The 18,173-nt window shown below is 37.2% G+C and overlaps 1 protein-coding gene across 2 annotated transcripts in view; it reads right to left on the bottom strand.

Moving 5' to 3' along the window:
• The window catches only part of TRPM8 (transient receptor potential cation channel subfamily M member 8), a 99,186-nt gene extending 82,482 nt beyond the window's left edge, over positions 1-16,704 (bottom strand). For both annotated transcript variants that reach the window (XM_026707759.2, XM_087919566.1), the window contains exons 1-7: positions 16,584-16,704; positions 15,529-15,602; positions 11,839-11,995; positions 10,740-10,917; positions 7,793-7,965; positions 4,507-4,681; positions 203-270 (exon numbers count right to left, since the gene is read on the bottom strand). In XM_026707759.2, coding sequence (XP_026563544.2) covers positions 203-270; positions 4,507-4,681; positions 7,793-7,965; positions 10,740-10,917; positions 11,839-11,995; positions 15,529-15,602; positions 16,584-16,673 — 915 coding nt within the window. In that variant the 5' untranslated portion in view covers positions 16,674-16,704. The remainder of the gene's footprint in view (positions 1-202; positions 271-4,506; positions 4,682-7,792; positions 7,966-10,739; positions 10,918-11,838; positions 11,996-15,528; positions 15,603-16,583) is intronic.
• Between the last annotated feature and the right edge of the window lie 1,469 nt (positions 16,705-18,173).

Genomic DNA, 18,173 nt, shown 5'->3' with positions numbered 1-18,173 from the left:
TGAAATGCATGGTAGAGAGTTGATTTCCAGACTAATTAAAATGCAATTTATAAAACAAACAAATGTACTTAAAAGGATGGAAACCACATTCAAAATATTAAAAAGCTATATTATTTTATGGGGGAAAATCATCTAAAAGGTTACAAATGCATAAAGATTGTCTTTTTCTATAAATGCCTCTGGGGCCTAGGAAATATCTTACTTTCAGAGTTTCTTTTCCTCCTCCTTGAGAAAAGCACACAATTGGAATCTTTCCACCATAATTAGAATCTGAAAAACAAGCATATGACACATGAACAGATGGTTTTTAGCAATATTATAAATTTCCCTTATTTTGATTAACAGTGTATCAAAATCTGTCTTCCAGTTTACAAATTTATTTCCACTGAAATAAGCCTCAATATCCACATGTGATGTTTCCTGGGAATGATGGCTCATCCATGTCTTCCTCAGAGGCCTAGAGGGAAAATGAGAGCATTCCTGGCATGTTCGGAATTGCATACTCTGAGCTGCTGTCAGAACATGCCTTGACTGGAGAAAGCTCACAGGCCAATGAGGAAGACGGGGAGGAGCTGCCGGCCTTGGTGGATGCTACAGTGTGCAGGGCAGAGAAGTGGAGATCTGCCAGATTGATGGGGAAAAGGCCCCACCCCTCTTAATGGGCTGCACCGGGAATGGACTATTTAGCACTGTAGGCAGAGAGAGGCATTGCTGGAAGCAATGTGTGAGTCGTGGCCGGATGATTGTTTGTTTTTGTGGAACTCTTCAGCTCATGGATTTAATTCAGTTCCGGAGAGAGTTTGTGTTTGTAGCAGCTGCTTATCTTTTGGGTGGATTAATTGGCCGTTGCCTGGAAAGTTAGTCTGGAGCTTGTTCATGGCTGGCTTCGCTGAAAGCGACCCCCTGAATTCCTGGCTTGGACAATTCCTGTGACTTCTCCTTGCAAGCCCTGAAATCGGACCACCGGATTTGTTGACAAACCTCAGTGGAGGCCCGGGACCTTGGAGGGAATTTGGGGTGTTTATTTTTGGAGCTTATCCAAGCAGAACCTTTATTTCCAAGAGTGTTTTAGGTTTGGCTGTAAGTTCGTTTTGCTTTTGGTTATCTACTTGGCCATGAACCAATTACTGCGCTAAGCTGGCAGCTAGGGGTTAACTGAAAACCTGAAATAGAACATTTGGGGGAACAGACTGAATAAAGCTCTCTACACTAACCCTCATGTGTGGGTGAGTGCGGGCAGCACACCATATCAGATTGGCTAGAAGGAATAAATTGAATACAGCATTTATTGTCACCTCGTGGTTTATTTCCTGGTTTCAGCTAATTAACCAATTTAGATATCTCAGATATTTAATGTGCAAGGGAACCAACATGTGACTCATCTGCCAAATGTAACTCATAGAAATACCTCCCCCCCCCCTTTTTATTGGGTATAATTGTCTATGAAACAGAGTGTGCCTGGAGTCTTCAGAAATTTATCCGCACAAGATGGCAGAATAATTAGTTCTGGCAACTATCAACAAGTTGCTATCCTACCTTTTGAGTGTACAGAATTTGGCTACCTTACAGACTTTTCAGTCTTGGTTATTAAAGAAGGAAAGGACCACATTTTTACTTGCGGGGGGCTAGTTTAGATAATTTGAGATTAGATGTGAGATCAATTCTAACCTCAAAGGATAGGAGTTTTTAAAATGACATTGATGACCACACTAAATTCAGTGTCTGAATGTACTCTGGATAGGAGATGTTTCTTGAATCTCTGAGTCAGTATCATGGAATATATTTAAGCATGCCAGTCTGAGTTCCCTCCTGCATGCGGACAGGAACTATAAAGTAAGAATATTTGGGAATGGTGAAATTAGCTTGTAATAAGCAGTGGTGCAAAGTGATTGAAATTCTGTGCTCATTCCAAGTTTTTTTATTTTTACAATCCAATATAGATAGGGATTTGGGAGCGAGTCCACAATAGACTAGGTTGAAGGTTATTTTCTTCTTCCATGGCAAATTATCAGTTTATCTATATAACTGAACTAAGGATTCATTTTAAAGATGTGTTTAAGCTAGTACTTTGATTGGTAGAAAATCAGATGGGCCTCAGCAAAGCTCTAACTGGAGAAGTACAACTGTGATAAAATTAGGAATTTGGAGCAGAGAGCTCATGTGAATTTAATTGCTTCTGGTGCAAGGATATCTTTTTAAAGAGAACACTTTGCACCAAACGTCTGTTTGATGAGATAAATATTTGATGAAGGACATGAATAATTGTCTCAAAATAATAGAATTATTGGCCTAAGTTCAAATAATACATGAAAAATAGTGAAATTGCAAACATTTTAGCATTTCAGAGGCAGATTTACCCATTTAATCGGTTCATTTTAGATGAGAACATCCAAAATTAGCCATTAAACAAGGCTGAAGCAGGAACTTAACAAATAGATAATAAAGTAAGGATTATATAACCATTGGGAAATGATCACTTTTACAATCTAAAAGTTGACCTGGAATGTAGCAGGTTATGAGTTATTTTCAGGTCTATACTTTCGGATTATTTCATTTGAAATGCAGATCTAATTTTGGAAAGCTATAGCAAAATCCTGCATGATTATAATTTTAGAATAATCTGTAGAATAATCTTAGCCAGGAGATACCAGTACTGTCTTCCTACCAGGAAAAGATTGGTAGCATTTTGCATGTAAAACCAAAACATTTTATCCTAATTTTGAAATGAAATCACTGCTTCACATAAATTTGGGAGTACAGCTAGTTTTATTATGATCATTTGTTCAGTGACTGTTCAAAGTTATCATGCCACTGAAGGATGTATATTTATTTATTCAAATTATATGCAGTCTATCTCACTTTCAGCAACTCTGGGTAATTTATGACCATTGAAGCATCCCTGCAATCACATGATCACAATTTGGGCATTTGCCAACTGGCTTATAATTACAACTGTTGTAGCATCCCACAGTCATGTGATTGCCATTTGCAATCTTTCTTGACAGCTCTCCACAAACAATGGAGAAACCTACAGGCGATTGCAAATCATTCCCGCAAGTTGCTCCTAATCCCAACACTTTTCCACCTGCCAGGGTTCCACAGCACCCATCCACTCATACTTTATGCAGGTGCCCATGCATCTGCTTACCTTCCTGCACTCTGTAGCACCTTCCTGCAGCATCCATCCACCCACATGGTAATAGTACCATCTGCAGTGCTTGCTTCCCCATATAACATAGTACCTGCCTGCCCATCCATACTGTTTAGTACTTGGCATTAACCTTTCTTCCTGGAGCACTTGTCCACTATGGCCTGGCCACCTATTTCTATGTTATGGTCATGCAAAATCCTCGCTTAACAATCCATACAGTCCTGTGATTATAGCAACAATTGGGAGTTCTGGAATTGCAGTCACTAACCAATGCAATCACATGGGATTATGCTTCATAACTGCATTGCTTAGTGATGGAAATTCTTCTCCCAATTGTTGTTGTAACCCAAGGACTATCTGTATTCAGCATATTCTAATTTCTTTAAGAATGTATATGCAAAGGATATAATCTGCCTGCAATGAATAATTGCTTGAATGTTAGCAGCATAGCAATAGCAAGCTTATCAGAAGGGACTAACTTTACATATGAAGTTGAAAACTTGATGGAAATTAGCATTCATCCCTCCATTAGACTTTTGTTTCCCTACACTACCTTCCCAATTGTACTAAAAAACAGAATAACAGAGTTGGAAGGGACCCTGAAGGTCTTCTAGTCCAAATCCACTGCTGAAGCAGGAGACCCTATACCCATGATGGCGAACTTATGCCACGTGTGCCAGAAGTGGCATGCAGAGCCATCTCTCTGGGCACTTTTTTTCAGTGCCATTGTAACTTTGAATGGTCACTCCACACAAGCAAAGTACCAGCAAAGGAGGGAAAAATAACTCCAGAGAAGTTCCTGAGTCAGGAACTTGCCAAGATAGTCTTGCCAAGATTGTAATAAGGGTTAATGGAGAGGCAACACCAGAATATTTCTTTCCTGCCTTCCTTACAGGATTAGGCCAGAAATTTCTTCTAACAACCAGTTCTCCAAACTGCTTAGAATATTAACAACTGGTTATAGCGAAAAGGTGTGAACTGGTAGAATCCCACCCCTGCTTGGAGGTCTTCTAGTCCAGTCCCCTCCTCTAGCAGGGTAACCTATACCAGGGGTGTCAAACTGGATTTCTTGGAGGGCTGGATCAACATTGCATTTGTCCTCCGCAGGCTGGCTGGAGGTCGGGGAGGAGACAGGATGCATTTTTTGGCTCCTTAATATTTTATCTTAAACATATTTATTGATTCACTCACTTGTTACATCAATATAGTTGCCTTTTAAATATAACACGCCCTAATTTTTAAAAACTCTCAACAATGTGTGAGTCAAATGAATGTATTCTTCCTCAAAAATAACTATAACATTTGATGTTAATCGATACTTAATTCAAAAATAATAATCCTTATTAGAAACTCACCTGGAATAATGCATTCTGAAATATATTTTTCTAACTGGGTGCGTAGCTTTGTCTCTATGCCTTGATAACCATGAGTTCCATTATCCACCAAAATTAGATGAGTATGGTTATTATCTAAGCAGTATAAAAGGTCCTTCTTGAGATCATCCATGATGTAGTGTGCTGAATAATATGTCTGGGAATTAGATAAAATATTTAGATATAAAGTTCCTTTCAACATCATTTTTTTTTGCATTACATATTATCCTTAGCAACCCTTTTTCAAATTTTGAGAAATGAAGGTTAATAACACAATAAACACATATTCATTTTCAAGGAGCATAGTGATCAAACCAATATTTGCTGTTTGCTTTGATATGATATGCTGCTAGAAATCATTTATTAGGAATTAAGCTTTGTTATTGGTTTCTACTTTACAGTAGAAATTGTATATTGTCAGAAATTAGTTGTTAGAAATTAATTCTAGCTTAGTAAATTGTAGCCTTGATACTGGTTAGCATTAGTACAAAGTTTGTTATCTTGCTTCTGTGTCTCGCTTCTGTTCTTGGCTTCAAATCTAGGCACATCCTTGAAAATATAGAAGAAACTGTTATCCAGGAATATCAGGCCCCATAGATAAAGGAACTAGAGTAGGGAGTTTCCTGCCTCATAGATTCTGAATCCTGAAAACATTCTGCTGAATAAACAACTTGGCAGGGAGGGAAACTGCCCACACACAAGGCTATAGGAATGGTCCATAGATAAGGTAGACAGAGACAGGGGTCTGAGCAAAGAACGCTTTAAAGACCATGTTGGTAACAAACCTTTGTTGTGTGTTTACAAATATTTTTAACCTGTCTCTTACACAAGCCATTGTTCCATTTTGTCTCAAAACTTCCATTATTATTCCAGTTTCCCAAAAGCCCTCTCCTGATACTTTAAATGACTATAGACCAGTAGCTCTCACACCCATAATTATAAAGTGCTTTGAAAGACTGATCTTAAAATATACACAGGATTGCCTCCCATCAAACCTTGACCCATACCAGCTTGCCTATCGGAATAATAGATCCACAGACAATGCTATTGCCATGGCTCTCCACGTTGCACTGAAACATCTGGAGCATAGTGGGAGCTATGTAAAGATGCTTTTAATTGATTACAGCTCAGCTTTTAATACCATCATTCCAGATATACTGATTAAGAAGTTGCTAGAAATGGGCCTCTCCTCTCACATCTGCTGTTGGATAAAGGGCTTTCTTACTAACAGACCCCAAACTGTTAGGATTGGCAGCTGTTTTTCTTCCACTCTTGCTCTCAGCACTGGCTCTCCACAGGGTTGTGTGCTGAGACCCCTTTTGTATTCACTCTACACCTACAACTGCACTCCCTCTTGTCCCACGAACTCTATAATAAAATTTGCAGACGACATCACGTTGGTGGGACTCATATCAGGAGAAGACAAGACGGCCTATAGGTCAGAGGTTCTCAGACTGGTCTTGTGGTGCAAGAGTCATAACCTTGCCCTGAACATCAAAAAGACCAAAGAATTGGTTATAGACTTCAGAAGATGCAAAGCAGAACCTCTCCCACTATATATCAATGGAGACTGTGTGGAAAGAGTTCATAGTTTTAAATTTCTAGGAACTCATATTTCTGACAACCTTACTTGGTCAGTCCACACTATGGCCACTGCAAAGAAGGCCCAACAGCGCCTGCACTTTCTGAGGCTGCTGAAAAAGAGTGGTCTGGGTGAGAAGTTGCTGGTTACTTTTTACCACACTATCATTGAGAGCATTTTGGCATACTGTGCAATGGTGTGGTATGCTGGATACTCTGCAGTGGATAAGATGATGCTCCAGAGAGTTATAAACACACCACAAAAAAATCATCAGTTGCTCTTTTTCTTCTTTGGAAGAGATTGCGAAGACCAGACTCCTCTCTAGAGCACTAAAAATCTCCACAGACGATTCTCATCCTGGACATTCATATTTTGAACTGTTACCATCAGGGAAGCATTATAGGTGTCTTAAAATGAGGACTAATAGACTGAGAAACAGTTTCTTTTCCAAGGCAATAATTGTCTTGAATCAAACAATGCATATGTGATTTAGCCCTATGTATATAGTGGCATTTTAAAACTATCTAACTTACTATATGTTTAAATAGGTTTTAGACTAGGTTTTTAATTATTATTTTAATTATTTTATTTTTTAAATACGCTGTAGTGTGATTGTGATGTGGTGTTTGGGACACTGTGCTGGAGTAGCTTTCAAATTTCGTTGTATTTGTAGAATGCAATGACAATAAAGGTATTCTATTCTATTCTATTCTGTTCTGTTCTGTTCTGTTCTATTCTATTATCACTGATTGGGTAAACTTTGTTTCTAATGAGGTAAAATATACATAATATTCTGGGTCACTCTTGCAGGGGTGTGGATATTTCTTACATGCTTTTGTCTATGTTTTAGAAACAGTATTTACCCAGCTTTTGCTTTGGCCAAAAAAATAAAATAAATAAAAGCTGTTGTTTTTTGCAAGCCTCATCTTGAGTCTCATTCTCTTTGGTATCTCAGTGGCTTGGGGAAACTTCTGGGACCTTACAATTTGGACAAGAAATCACACTAAACTGACTTCATGAACTTTTGGAATCTCAAGCCCTGACCAAAGCTGCATTGGCTTTAATATCTGCAACATGGCACTCTTGAGCTTGCCCATGCATGCTGCCACCAGATATGTTAGGCATCAGCCCTTTTGCATTGGCAAAAACAATTTCTCCATGAAGAAATGGATGGGGACGGTAGATGACATGATTTGGAGAATGTAGAAGTGGACCTCTTGTTTACATTTCACTCACTGATTCTACTCTTGTAAGCAGCCATTTGGAAATAGTGTACCAATTTTGATATGCAAAAGTTTCCCTTCATTTTTAAAAAACTTTTTTGCTAAATTATAACTTAGCCCATCTTCATGTGAATATAATCTTTTTTATATTCTATCCTTATTCTGTCAATTTATATAATTCATTTCTAAGACTGATTGGACTTTCCACATGGGTTGCAGCTCAATTGATTGTTTTGTAAATGATACATTATTTGCAATATTCTTTCAGTCGTTTCATTAATAATTAATCAAGATCTATAATTGTTCAAGCTTCAAGAACTATAGACTATATAATGTTAAGATCTTGTTTCAAATCAGAATAGACATGAAGCAATAGAATAGATTTAAATGAGTAACTTTCCCCCTATATGTAATGTTGGGACTGAAATAATCCTGAATGTAAATTGTTAATCAAATTCAGTACCTCAGTATCACAGTTTCTGATAAGATTCTCACGATTGGATACCATGCCCCAAGCAGCTATGCCGATAGCAACCACATTCTCTTCCAAGCTCCTGCTGATAGTATTATCTCGAACTACTTCTCCAATATACTTCATCAGTCCATAATGGGTTCCACTGGTGAATATCCAGGCTCCTGCACATAGTTTCAAGTCAAACATATTATTTGTTTATTCACTTATGAATGTGTCACTCAATCTAGCAAGGATTCACAGCAATTTAAAACTAATAAAGCATCCACAAAATTTAGTTTGCTCTGTGTAATTTCAAGCAGAAAGGAGAGCTTTGGTACTCTATATCCTAAGATGCAGACTAGGTTCATTTTATTTTCTACTTTGCAACAAGTAATAAGCCTGGATTATGACTGAATTATTTGAAATAGGTGGCAGTAAAAGCTCAAATCTACTTTCAGCAAGATTTGTGATGAAATTATTGAAATTCCTATATATTACAACAGTGGTGTCAAACAGGCAGCCATCAGGCTGGATGTGTTACGCGCAGGCCAGGCCGACCCCAGCTCCATGAAAGGAAAAAGGTCACAAAACATCATGTGACATCAACGTGACAACGCTGCATTGCAAACACATTATTTTTCCAAGAAAATATATAAATAATATACTTAATCACATAACCTACTGTTCCTATGTAATACTTTTAATTGAATCATACCACAAATATACTTCCAATCAAATATATAAAGTATCTTAATTTCACTGTGTATTTTATATTATTGTCCATTATTTCCACCATTAATATTCTTCCATCTTCATCAGCGTAAATCAATTTTGCTGGGGTGGCCTCTTTAATATATAAAACCACTCCTCTTTTCTTACATTGAGTCAGAGAAGTAAATATTTTCCCTAATTTTGGCTGTACTAACAATTGTTCATGTTGCTTTTTAATGTGTACTTCTTGTAAACAAATTATGTCAAACTTTAATTTCCCTAATTTATGAAAAATCTTCCTTCTCTTAGCAGCCGAATTCAGTCCATTTATATTCATTGTAATCAGTTTTTTCTCTTCCATGATTAAATTTTATATTTAGGTTTAACCGCTCTCGTAGATCTTGGTTCACGTTGGTATTTGATATCCACCTGTCCACCTACTGCGCCTTCTTCTTTTTCAATCTCCATTTGTTCCTCTTGGAATTCAATTAATGAGACCTCTTTTTCTGCCTCTTCCTCTCTCCTTCCAAAAAATTCTGCGTAAAAAAGTTCTGCTTTCTTGATTGAATCAATTCTATGTCTTTGTTCTTGCCATGTAAACATCAGTCCTTCTGGGATCAGCCATCTGTAATTCACCTCCTTTTTCAATAGCACTTTGGTCAAAAATCGATATTCTCTTCTCATCTCTCTCACTCTTCTGGGTATTTGTTTTAAGACCAGGATTTCTTTGCCTTTATATTTCAGCGTCTTCTCTCTTGCCGCTTGTAAAATTTGTGTTTTGATGGATTTTTTGGTAAATCTGATGTGAACTTCTCTGGGTAGATTATTTCTCAACGCATATCTTGTAAAAAACAAAGTTTCTTAATTCTCACTTTCCCCCCTCCTCCCAGAAAAGCGTAATTAAAGTTAAAAAAAAAACGGTATATATATATATATATACACACACACACACACACACACACACACACACATTCATACAAAAAGGAAAATAACCAAAGGGAGCCTCTAGCCTAAAGAAAAAATTAAGAAAACCAAAGGGAGAATAAGAAAAACATGTATATAAAAAAAGAATTCAGTCCGGTTATCTACTAAGTAACAATGAAGTCCAGTAGCAAAAAAATAAAATAAAAATAAAGCCTCGCTTTGACGTCTCCCTTAAAAAACGCCACTTATTCAGTTATGTCAAAAATCTCACAGATTTCTTCTTATATTCAAAGTGTCCTTTCAAGCCTCAAAATATTGAAAAAAAAAAAAAAAAGTTTCTCACCCAGCTGACACACTTTCTCTTTCAGCCTCTTCCTTTCTGGAGCTGCCCCGACTTCAGCAGCTTGGGGGCTGCCTCTCCGCCGCCGGCAAAAGGGACTTCTCCTGGGTCAACCAGGGACTTTGCGGTGTCCCTGGGATCCACAGGGTATACCCCTCGCAATAACCATCCCTACGGGACGGTTTAGGTCCATTTGGACCGGCCAGGGGCGAAGATATCGGCTGCAATCTTAGAGCTCGATTGCAAGCCGTACCATCACGGCGCCAGCTCCTCCCCTCTCCCCTTAATTTCACTGTGTATTTTAGAAAGTGGTTTAAAGTAGTATTTAAACTAAATTATATTAAGTTCTATTTAATATCAGATAGGATGCAAAACTTTGCACTGTAAAATAGTAAAGAGCAATCAGTACAAACAGAATGAAAAACTAAGCGACAAGTGAACAAGATATGGCTACATTATGGGGAACACAAATAAAGGAAAAATTATCTAGATGATATTAAAAAAATAAATATGAAAACATGTTTGCCATCTCCTAATTACCCCTCAAGTTTTATCAGCAAAACCATTCAGAAATATTTTTCTAGTAAAACATGTTCCATTTAACAGACACAGACAGACACAGATATATTGATAAAACTTTCCTCTTCAAATATTTCCCTCTGTGGCTTGGACAGGCAGTGTACATTCAGCTACTACTTCTGGATGTCACAACTCAACATAGACAAATAACATATTTAAAACAGTAACTTGTATCCTACCAAATTCTATTTATTTTGATAACAAATAAAAGTCTAGGTAAAGAACCTCAGCATGCTTAATCAGAAATAGTTTTTAATGAAATAAAATCAGTTTATTTTTAAAGGCTGGAGTATTTACTTCATATATGACCTGCCTTACCTCCTTTTCTGGTCCATATTTAATCCATTAAAACCTATTTGTTTTTTGCTAGGCCAAGCTTAAGAAAAAAAAGGCCTACTTTACCTTTTGACTGTGCAACATAAATCAACCGGCTGACAATTTTACGAACGCGTGGCTTTAAAGCAAAATTTTTTGTTCCACCTGTGACCGAGATGATGAGGTTGGGTGTTTTTAGATGCCAGTATTGTGTCATTAGGTCATAGAGGGTTTCAGAGTCTGTGTCACATGACAGGCGAATGTACTAAGAAAGAAAAACAATTGTTACAATGGGAAAAGTCCTCAATTCATTCAAAATAGATATGTCTTATTTTGTCAGTGGCTTCCCATTTACACTATCCTTTACTTCTATTATGAAAATCCTTTTGTTATGCAGATTTTATATAACAAAACATTTTCTTTTATAAATTCTTAATCCATGCATAAGTTTCCTTGTGCTCCTTTACAACATCTTAATAGGAAGGAAAAATAAATGTTTAACAGCTCTTCTAATTTTGATTTTTTTCATGCTACCATATTTTGAATGGACATTCCAATATTCTTTTTTTTAAATTATACAGTCTGTCCTCATTTAGCACCCACTTGATTCCAGCAAAATGGTTGCTAAATGAACCATGTGGCTGAGAGAGATTCAAAAAGAATGAGAAAAAAGAAATCTCCAAGAATCTTGGTAATTTTTGCAAGAGAGTATTTTAATTGTATTTTGTAATTTTACTGAGAGTTTCTATGTGTCCAAGCTGATCCAATAGATTTGGCATGCTGCATATCCTGTCAGCCAAAGAATGTTGACTGGTGGGAAGTAGCTTCTGTAGCCCCGTCTTATGGATTATTTGCCCTTTGTTTATGTGATTGATTGATTGATTGATTGATTGATTGATTTGATTTGATTTGATTTGATTTGGACTTTGGACCCTGCTGGCTTTCTGCAAAGGATTGAAACTTGGCTTGAAACTTAAAACCCAGGTTTGGGGCTCAGAATGTATTAAGGGCCCCGCTACTTGGCTTTGGGTGACTATAGAAAATAAATAAATCAATTAATAAATGAAATGCTGCTTATGTTTTCAGTGTGTACATACAGTCTTAATCCAATATCTCTTACAATTGTGTCATTCACAGGCTGATATAAAAAGAAAACACAAAAGAAAAAAGCAGGTGATTAACTTACCTTTCCTGTCTTACCCAAATTTTCAAATGTAATGTCTCCAAAAGCATCAGTTGGGAATTCTTTAGTATGTTTTTTATAATTCCATTTCTCATTATGGTTAATCTGCATCTCTTCTACATGTTGTGATTTCAAATATCCACATTTACATTGGTTGTCACTATAAAGATACACATATGTAAAAACTTTTAGTCCGAAGGAATTTCTTTTTTACAAGGATATAATAAACTAGTAAACATTTTGATTAGCTTTCGAACACTTAGGGGAAAATTGCAATATTTTAACATTAAACTTCTCCAACTTTCCAAGATGGCAGTAACAGAAGAAGCATACATCTCAGGGAATTAAAAGAAGAGAAAAGTTGCTATCAAACTAAGATAAACGATAGGAGGAGAGGTGGAGAGAGAAAGATAAATCATAGAATAAATCATGGAGAAAGAAAAAAAAGTGGAGAAAGGAAAAGGAGAGGAAAGATTGGACCTCACCCCATTCCTAAGAGGTCTGTAAAGGGCATGCATAAGTGCACCATCACGCCTCCTGTCCCTGCCCTATTGTCCCCATTTAATCGTACCTATTTTCTGTATTCTTACTCTTGTTTATACTTATACTATTATTTTGTAAGTGATTGACAAATCAAATAATAAATAAATAAATAAATAAATAGGAGGAAAACGATCCACAGCGAACTTGGCCTGCACCCTAGTGGCCTACCCAAGAGACCAGAGGTCCATTGAAGTGAGGTGAGTGGAGAAGCAAAATGAACCAGCAGAGAACAACGAGGAGAACTGGTGAGCGAGTGGGGTCCAGCTATGGAGCAGGGAGGAAAATCATCCGTGGGGCATGGAGGCAAGCCAACTAAGGACAAAGCAGTGACTGGCGGAGAGCAAAAGAGTGAGCTGGTAAGAGCAGCAGGGAGGAGGAGGAGAACCAGCTGTAGAGAGGAGACAAGAGATGAGCTCACTGTAGGCCATCCAGGCATCCTGTTTGCTGTGAGAAGCAGTACAAATGGGAGCCACGTGGCTGGGGAGCCAGGAGCAGCGGCAGCATGGCAGAGGGGAGAGCCGGCATAGAATACCCAAACTATATTTGTACCAGATGTAAACTAATCAAGTTATTAGAAGAAAAAGTAAAGGATCTAGAGGAAACTCTAACCACTCTGAAACTCAACCTACAAAATGAGAAACCCCAAACCTTGCAAAAAGAGTATGCCCAAATTGAATATAAACAACTTCTAAAACAAGGGTCTTCAAACTTGGCAAGTTTAAGACTTGTGGACTTCAACTCCCAGAATTCCTGAGCTAACATGACTGGAAAAGGAATTCTCGGAGTTGAAGTCCACAAGTCTTAAAGCTATCAAGTTTGAAGACCCCTGTTCTAAAAGAATTGACCCCTTAGAGGAAGAAGAAGATAGATGGAAACATGTCACTTATAGAAAAAAACACAAACCTAGTACAAAACCCCCTCCAAACCAATCCACTCTGATGCAGCCCCACTGGTACTAAGCAATCAATTTCATGAACTCTCACGAGAAGAAAACATGCAGACGCATAGAAAAGAAGCACCATCAAATGCTTAGATAGAAAAACACCCCAAACCTCCCTAGGAAAAAAAGAGGCAAGTGTTGGTGATAGGAGATTCAATTCTCAAGGGAACAGAACCAGCTGTCTGTAGATCAGACAGTCTATCCAGAAAGATATTTTGTCTCCTTAGAGCTAAAATCAACGATGTGGCTGAAAACCTAAGCAAAATAGTGATTATGAGCAGCTAGGCAAGAAAGTCAAGGACTTAGGTGCATAAGTAATTTTTTTTAACTGTACTGCCAATGAAAGGACATCTCGTAAGAGAACAAAGAACTCTAGTAGTGAACCACTGGCTAAAGGATGTTGCCAAAAAAAAACCATTTGGATTCCTGGATGGACTTCTGGCAAGATATAGGTTGCACCTCACAAAGATTGGGAAGAATGTTTTTGGAAAACAACTGGCTCAACTTATCAGGAGGGCATTAAACTAAAATTGAGGGGAGAGGTTTAGGATCTCCAGGACCTAATTCTAAGCAAAAACCCCTAGGAAGCAAGTCAAATAATGAAGTAAGGAGGGATGGCAAGGAAGAAAATTCAAACACCAAATAGAAGACATAGGACATATCCAGTATCAGACTAAAGTTCTCAAGTGCCCATATACAAATGCACAAAGTTTGGGGAACAAACAGGATGAACTTGAACTGTTAATACATGAAGGTAGATATGATATATTTGGAATAACAGAAACTTGGTGGGGTGACTGGAATATATCAACAGAAGGATACAAACTGTTCAAAAAAAAACAGACCCCATAAAAGAGGAGGTGGAGTTGCACTGTATGTAAAGGACCACTATATTGCTACAGAAATGCATGAAACCAAAGACAAAAATCTCCTAAAATGTATATGGGTCAATATAAAAGAAACAAACAATGACATGGCCACCCAACCAAGCAGAAAAAATTGATGTCCTTTTTGGCAACCAGCAAACAAATATATGTACACTACAATAGTAACAAGGACTTCAATTACCCTGAATAAAGTAGGAATGAATGAATGAATGAATGAATGAATGAATGAATGAATGAATGAATGAATATAACTTTACTATGGTCTTAGACCAGCAATAGACTTCAATTACCCTGATATCAATTGGAAAACTAATTCTGCACCAATCAAATCTCCAATCCTCTACTCGTTGCAGAATAACTATGCCACCAGATTTGACATTCTAGACCTAGAAAACCTAGACTACGCTGCCTTCAGTCTGATCTAAGTATAGTATATAAAATCATACATTGCAATGTCCTACCTGTCAATGAATACTTCAGCTTCAACCATAACAATACAAGAGCAAACAATAGATAGATACAAACTCAAGGTTAATCGCACCAAACTTGATTGCAGGAAATACGACTTCAGCAACAGAGTGGTCAATGTCTGGAATACTCTACCTGACTCTGTGGTTTCTTCCCCAAACCCCAAAAACTTTAACCTTAGACTTTCTACTATTGACCTCACCCCTTTCCTAGGAGGTCTGTAGGGGGCGTACATCAGCGCACCAACGTGCCTACCGTCCCTGTCCTATTGTTTCTTTTATTTTTCTTATATGTATCCATGTATTCATAACTATGTTTTTACTTATACCTATTATCTTGTAAGCAATTGACAAACCAATTAAAATAAAATAAAATAAAACAAATAGGTTCCTAACCAACCTAGCTGACAACTTTGTAGTCCAAAAGGTAGAGGATGGAACTAGAGGGACAGGCATACTGGATATAATTCTTACAAACAGAGAAGAAGTGATAGAGTTGAAATTACAGGAACCTTGAGTGAGAGTGACCATGTCATACTAGAATTCAACATAATGCAAACACAAGCAATAGAACATAATGATACCAGAATTTTAGATTTTTAAAAAGCTGGTTTCAATAAACTCAGAGAGAACTTGGGAAAGATTCCTTGGATGAAAATCCTAAAGGGATTCAACTCAAGAATCTTGGGAAACTCTAAAAAATACAATCATAAAAGCCCAAACCAGCACAATATCACTGAGAAAGAAAAACAAGAAATCCAAAAAGAAACCAGCATGGCTGCACAAAATCTCTCTGACAAATTAAAAGACAAAAGGGGCAAGTACCTTTATCTATATGACATAAATATTTACTTACTTGGACTTGGCATCTTTAATAAAACACACACACTCTCTCTTCTTAAAGTTCTCTTGAATAAAGTGTGCCAAATCCTTTGGAAGTAAGATTGAAAAGCCTTAGTGAAACCCAGATATAGACAAGTAAAAAATAATTAGTAGCTTAATAATCTTCCTTTAGAAGTATAATGCTTCCTTTAGATGTATAATGCTAAACTATTAATAAAGAATATGTTTTACTTTTAAAACGCTTTCAACAATCATTACTGTATATGATTGCATAACAAGCCTCAATGTAATAAAATCTTGTATACCCCACTCCACCACCACCCCATTTCTGTTCAGTCTTGTCTGCTTCTTCTAGACTGCCTGGATAAGTCCCTGTGATTTTCTTGGCAATTTTTTTTTAGAAGTGATGGACCACTGCCTCCTTCCTAGGGCTGAGACAAATGACTAGCTAGCCCAAGATAATCTAGCTGGCTTTGTATCTAAGGCAAGACTAGAAATCACAGCATCCTGGTTTCTAGAAGTCTTAACCAACTACACCAAACATGCTTTCCTATTTATTTAAACTTAGAGGATTACCATTTTCAAACTAATATTGTATAAATTGAATTGATGAGGACCAGTTTGTTTGCTGTGGTTTTCCTGCCTTTTAGTACTTGAGCGAAACCCATCATTCTTCTTTCTACCCTTTCTTGGACTGCTTAGAGAACTAGTATACCATAGAGTTCATCTAACAATGTTGAAGCAGTAGACTCAGTCCCGTTCTTAATTACAGGAAGATATTTTACTGCAGCATTCTAAGAGTTTAAAGCTCTTAATATTGATTTGATTTGGATTTCTCTTCTGTTCATTTACTTTCCATTTTATTGATAAAAATAAACTATTAACACTTCTATTTCTGAAAGCATTCTTAATTTATAGCATTTTTGCACAACTGTTTAAAACATTTGCACAGTACTGTATATATATTTTCTCTTCACGTGATAATTATATTTAACATCGGCCAATATGTCTGGAAGGATTTTGTAGATATTATTTGTATAGAACTAGTTTTATTGATTGATCACTTACACTTTCACTGTATGATAGATCTATGCTCCGAGAGATACTGGAATAAAGGCTTCTTGAGCTCTCCAGAATACCATTGTTTCTGCCTTTCATGATGTCTGTGAAATCCAGAGTAATGATATCTCCTAAGAAGAAAAGTAGATTTATACTTTATACTTTTCTTGTGGCTCCGAAATAAGCACTAGGGCTTATCTCTAGGAGAAGTCTTATTTCTTTTTGAGTGATGCCACCATGTGGCGGGATGGTGGTGGAGCTACCCCACGTACCTTGCACTAGCTTATCTCAGGGCCCCTGCAGCCAGGCCATTCATGCCCCAACACCTGCCTTGCCTCATGGCACTGGCCCACTACTTCTGGCACTGGCACGGCTCTGGAGCAGGAGGCTGAGTGATGTGCTAATGCAGTGGCCATAAAGCAAAGCAGTTGTTGGGGTATGGATGGCCTGGCTGTGGGTTTCTGACGTAAATGGTGCAGGACATGTGGGGCATCTCCACCACTACCCCACCTCACCTCATGACTACAGCATCAGCATGTCTCCTGCTCCAGTGCTGCATCGGTGCCAGAAGAAATAATGGGCTGGCTGCCATGTGGGCTCCTGATACCAAAAAAGCATATCAATTGTTCAGTTGAAAGTTTTATATTAAATATGGATTTGAGAGTGACTTCTGTTTCATATTCACCCCTTATTATCAATATTTCAATATCTCTGATACACATCCAAAAACAAGTCTGAAATCTCTTATTTAATATTGTTCTGCACCATGTTTACAACCTACTTGCTAGTGTAAGTGGATACTATCAATATGAATTATCCACTTATGTTTATTAGCAACACTATTGGAAGATTTATCATAATTATGTGGCAGCTTGCAGAAGTGTTCCACATCTGTGGCATATCAACGTGTACTTGCTTAGCAACCATTTCCAATAAAGCTGCAATTTTAAAATCTTGACACATCTGGAAAAATTACTCTAGGGAACAAGTATCACCTGCAGTGAAGTTAATATTTCACTTACTATAAATGTAAAAGGATTTCTAATCAATATTTCCAGAAAATACTAATTTTTTTCTAGAAAAACTGAAGCAGGAAAGAAATACCTTTTCTGTCCCAGCATTTTATAAGTTATAGATTTAGTAGCTTTTTCTGTAGCTGGGTAATATATTAGTGTTTTTGGAATACTTGAAAGTGATTGCACTGTCTCCAGTTTGTGACTAATATAAAATCATACACTGCCTGTATTTCACTTCTATCATTGGAGCTTTACAGACTTACACCATTAGGGTAATAAAACTACTTTTACAAGCTACTTGTAACTCATTTAAATCCAATGTACAGTTTCTCATTTTAAGAAGTGTTCTGTTGGTTTCTAGCAAAACCTAATCTTAATTGGCTAGCCTTTGTTAAAAAGCCAACAAACATAGCCAGAATAGTTTTTGAAAACTATTTCTTAAACAATGAATACATTTTAACTGGATTTTAACATACAGCAGGAAGGGGAGAAGAGGGAATTAAGACAAGCTTGTATGTTTCTGAAAGAGCAAAATATATTTGTGTAGACATTTCAACAGAACAATTGCATTTCAAAAGACAGA

This window comes from Pseudonaja textilis, chromosome 1, assembly GCF_049901715.1.
Source record: "Pseudonaja textilis isolate UNSWEBS1 chromosome 1, rPseTex1.2, whole genome shotgun sequence".
NCBI lineage: Eukaryota > Metazoa > Chordata > Lepidosauria > Squamata > Elapidae > Pseudonaja > Pseudonaja textilis.
This window is presented reverse-complemented; position numbering and strand designations above follow the sequence as displayed.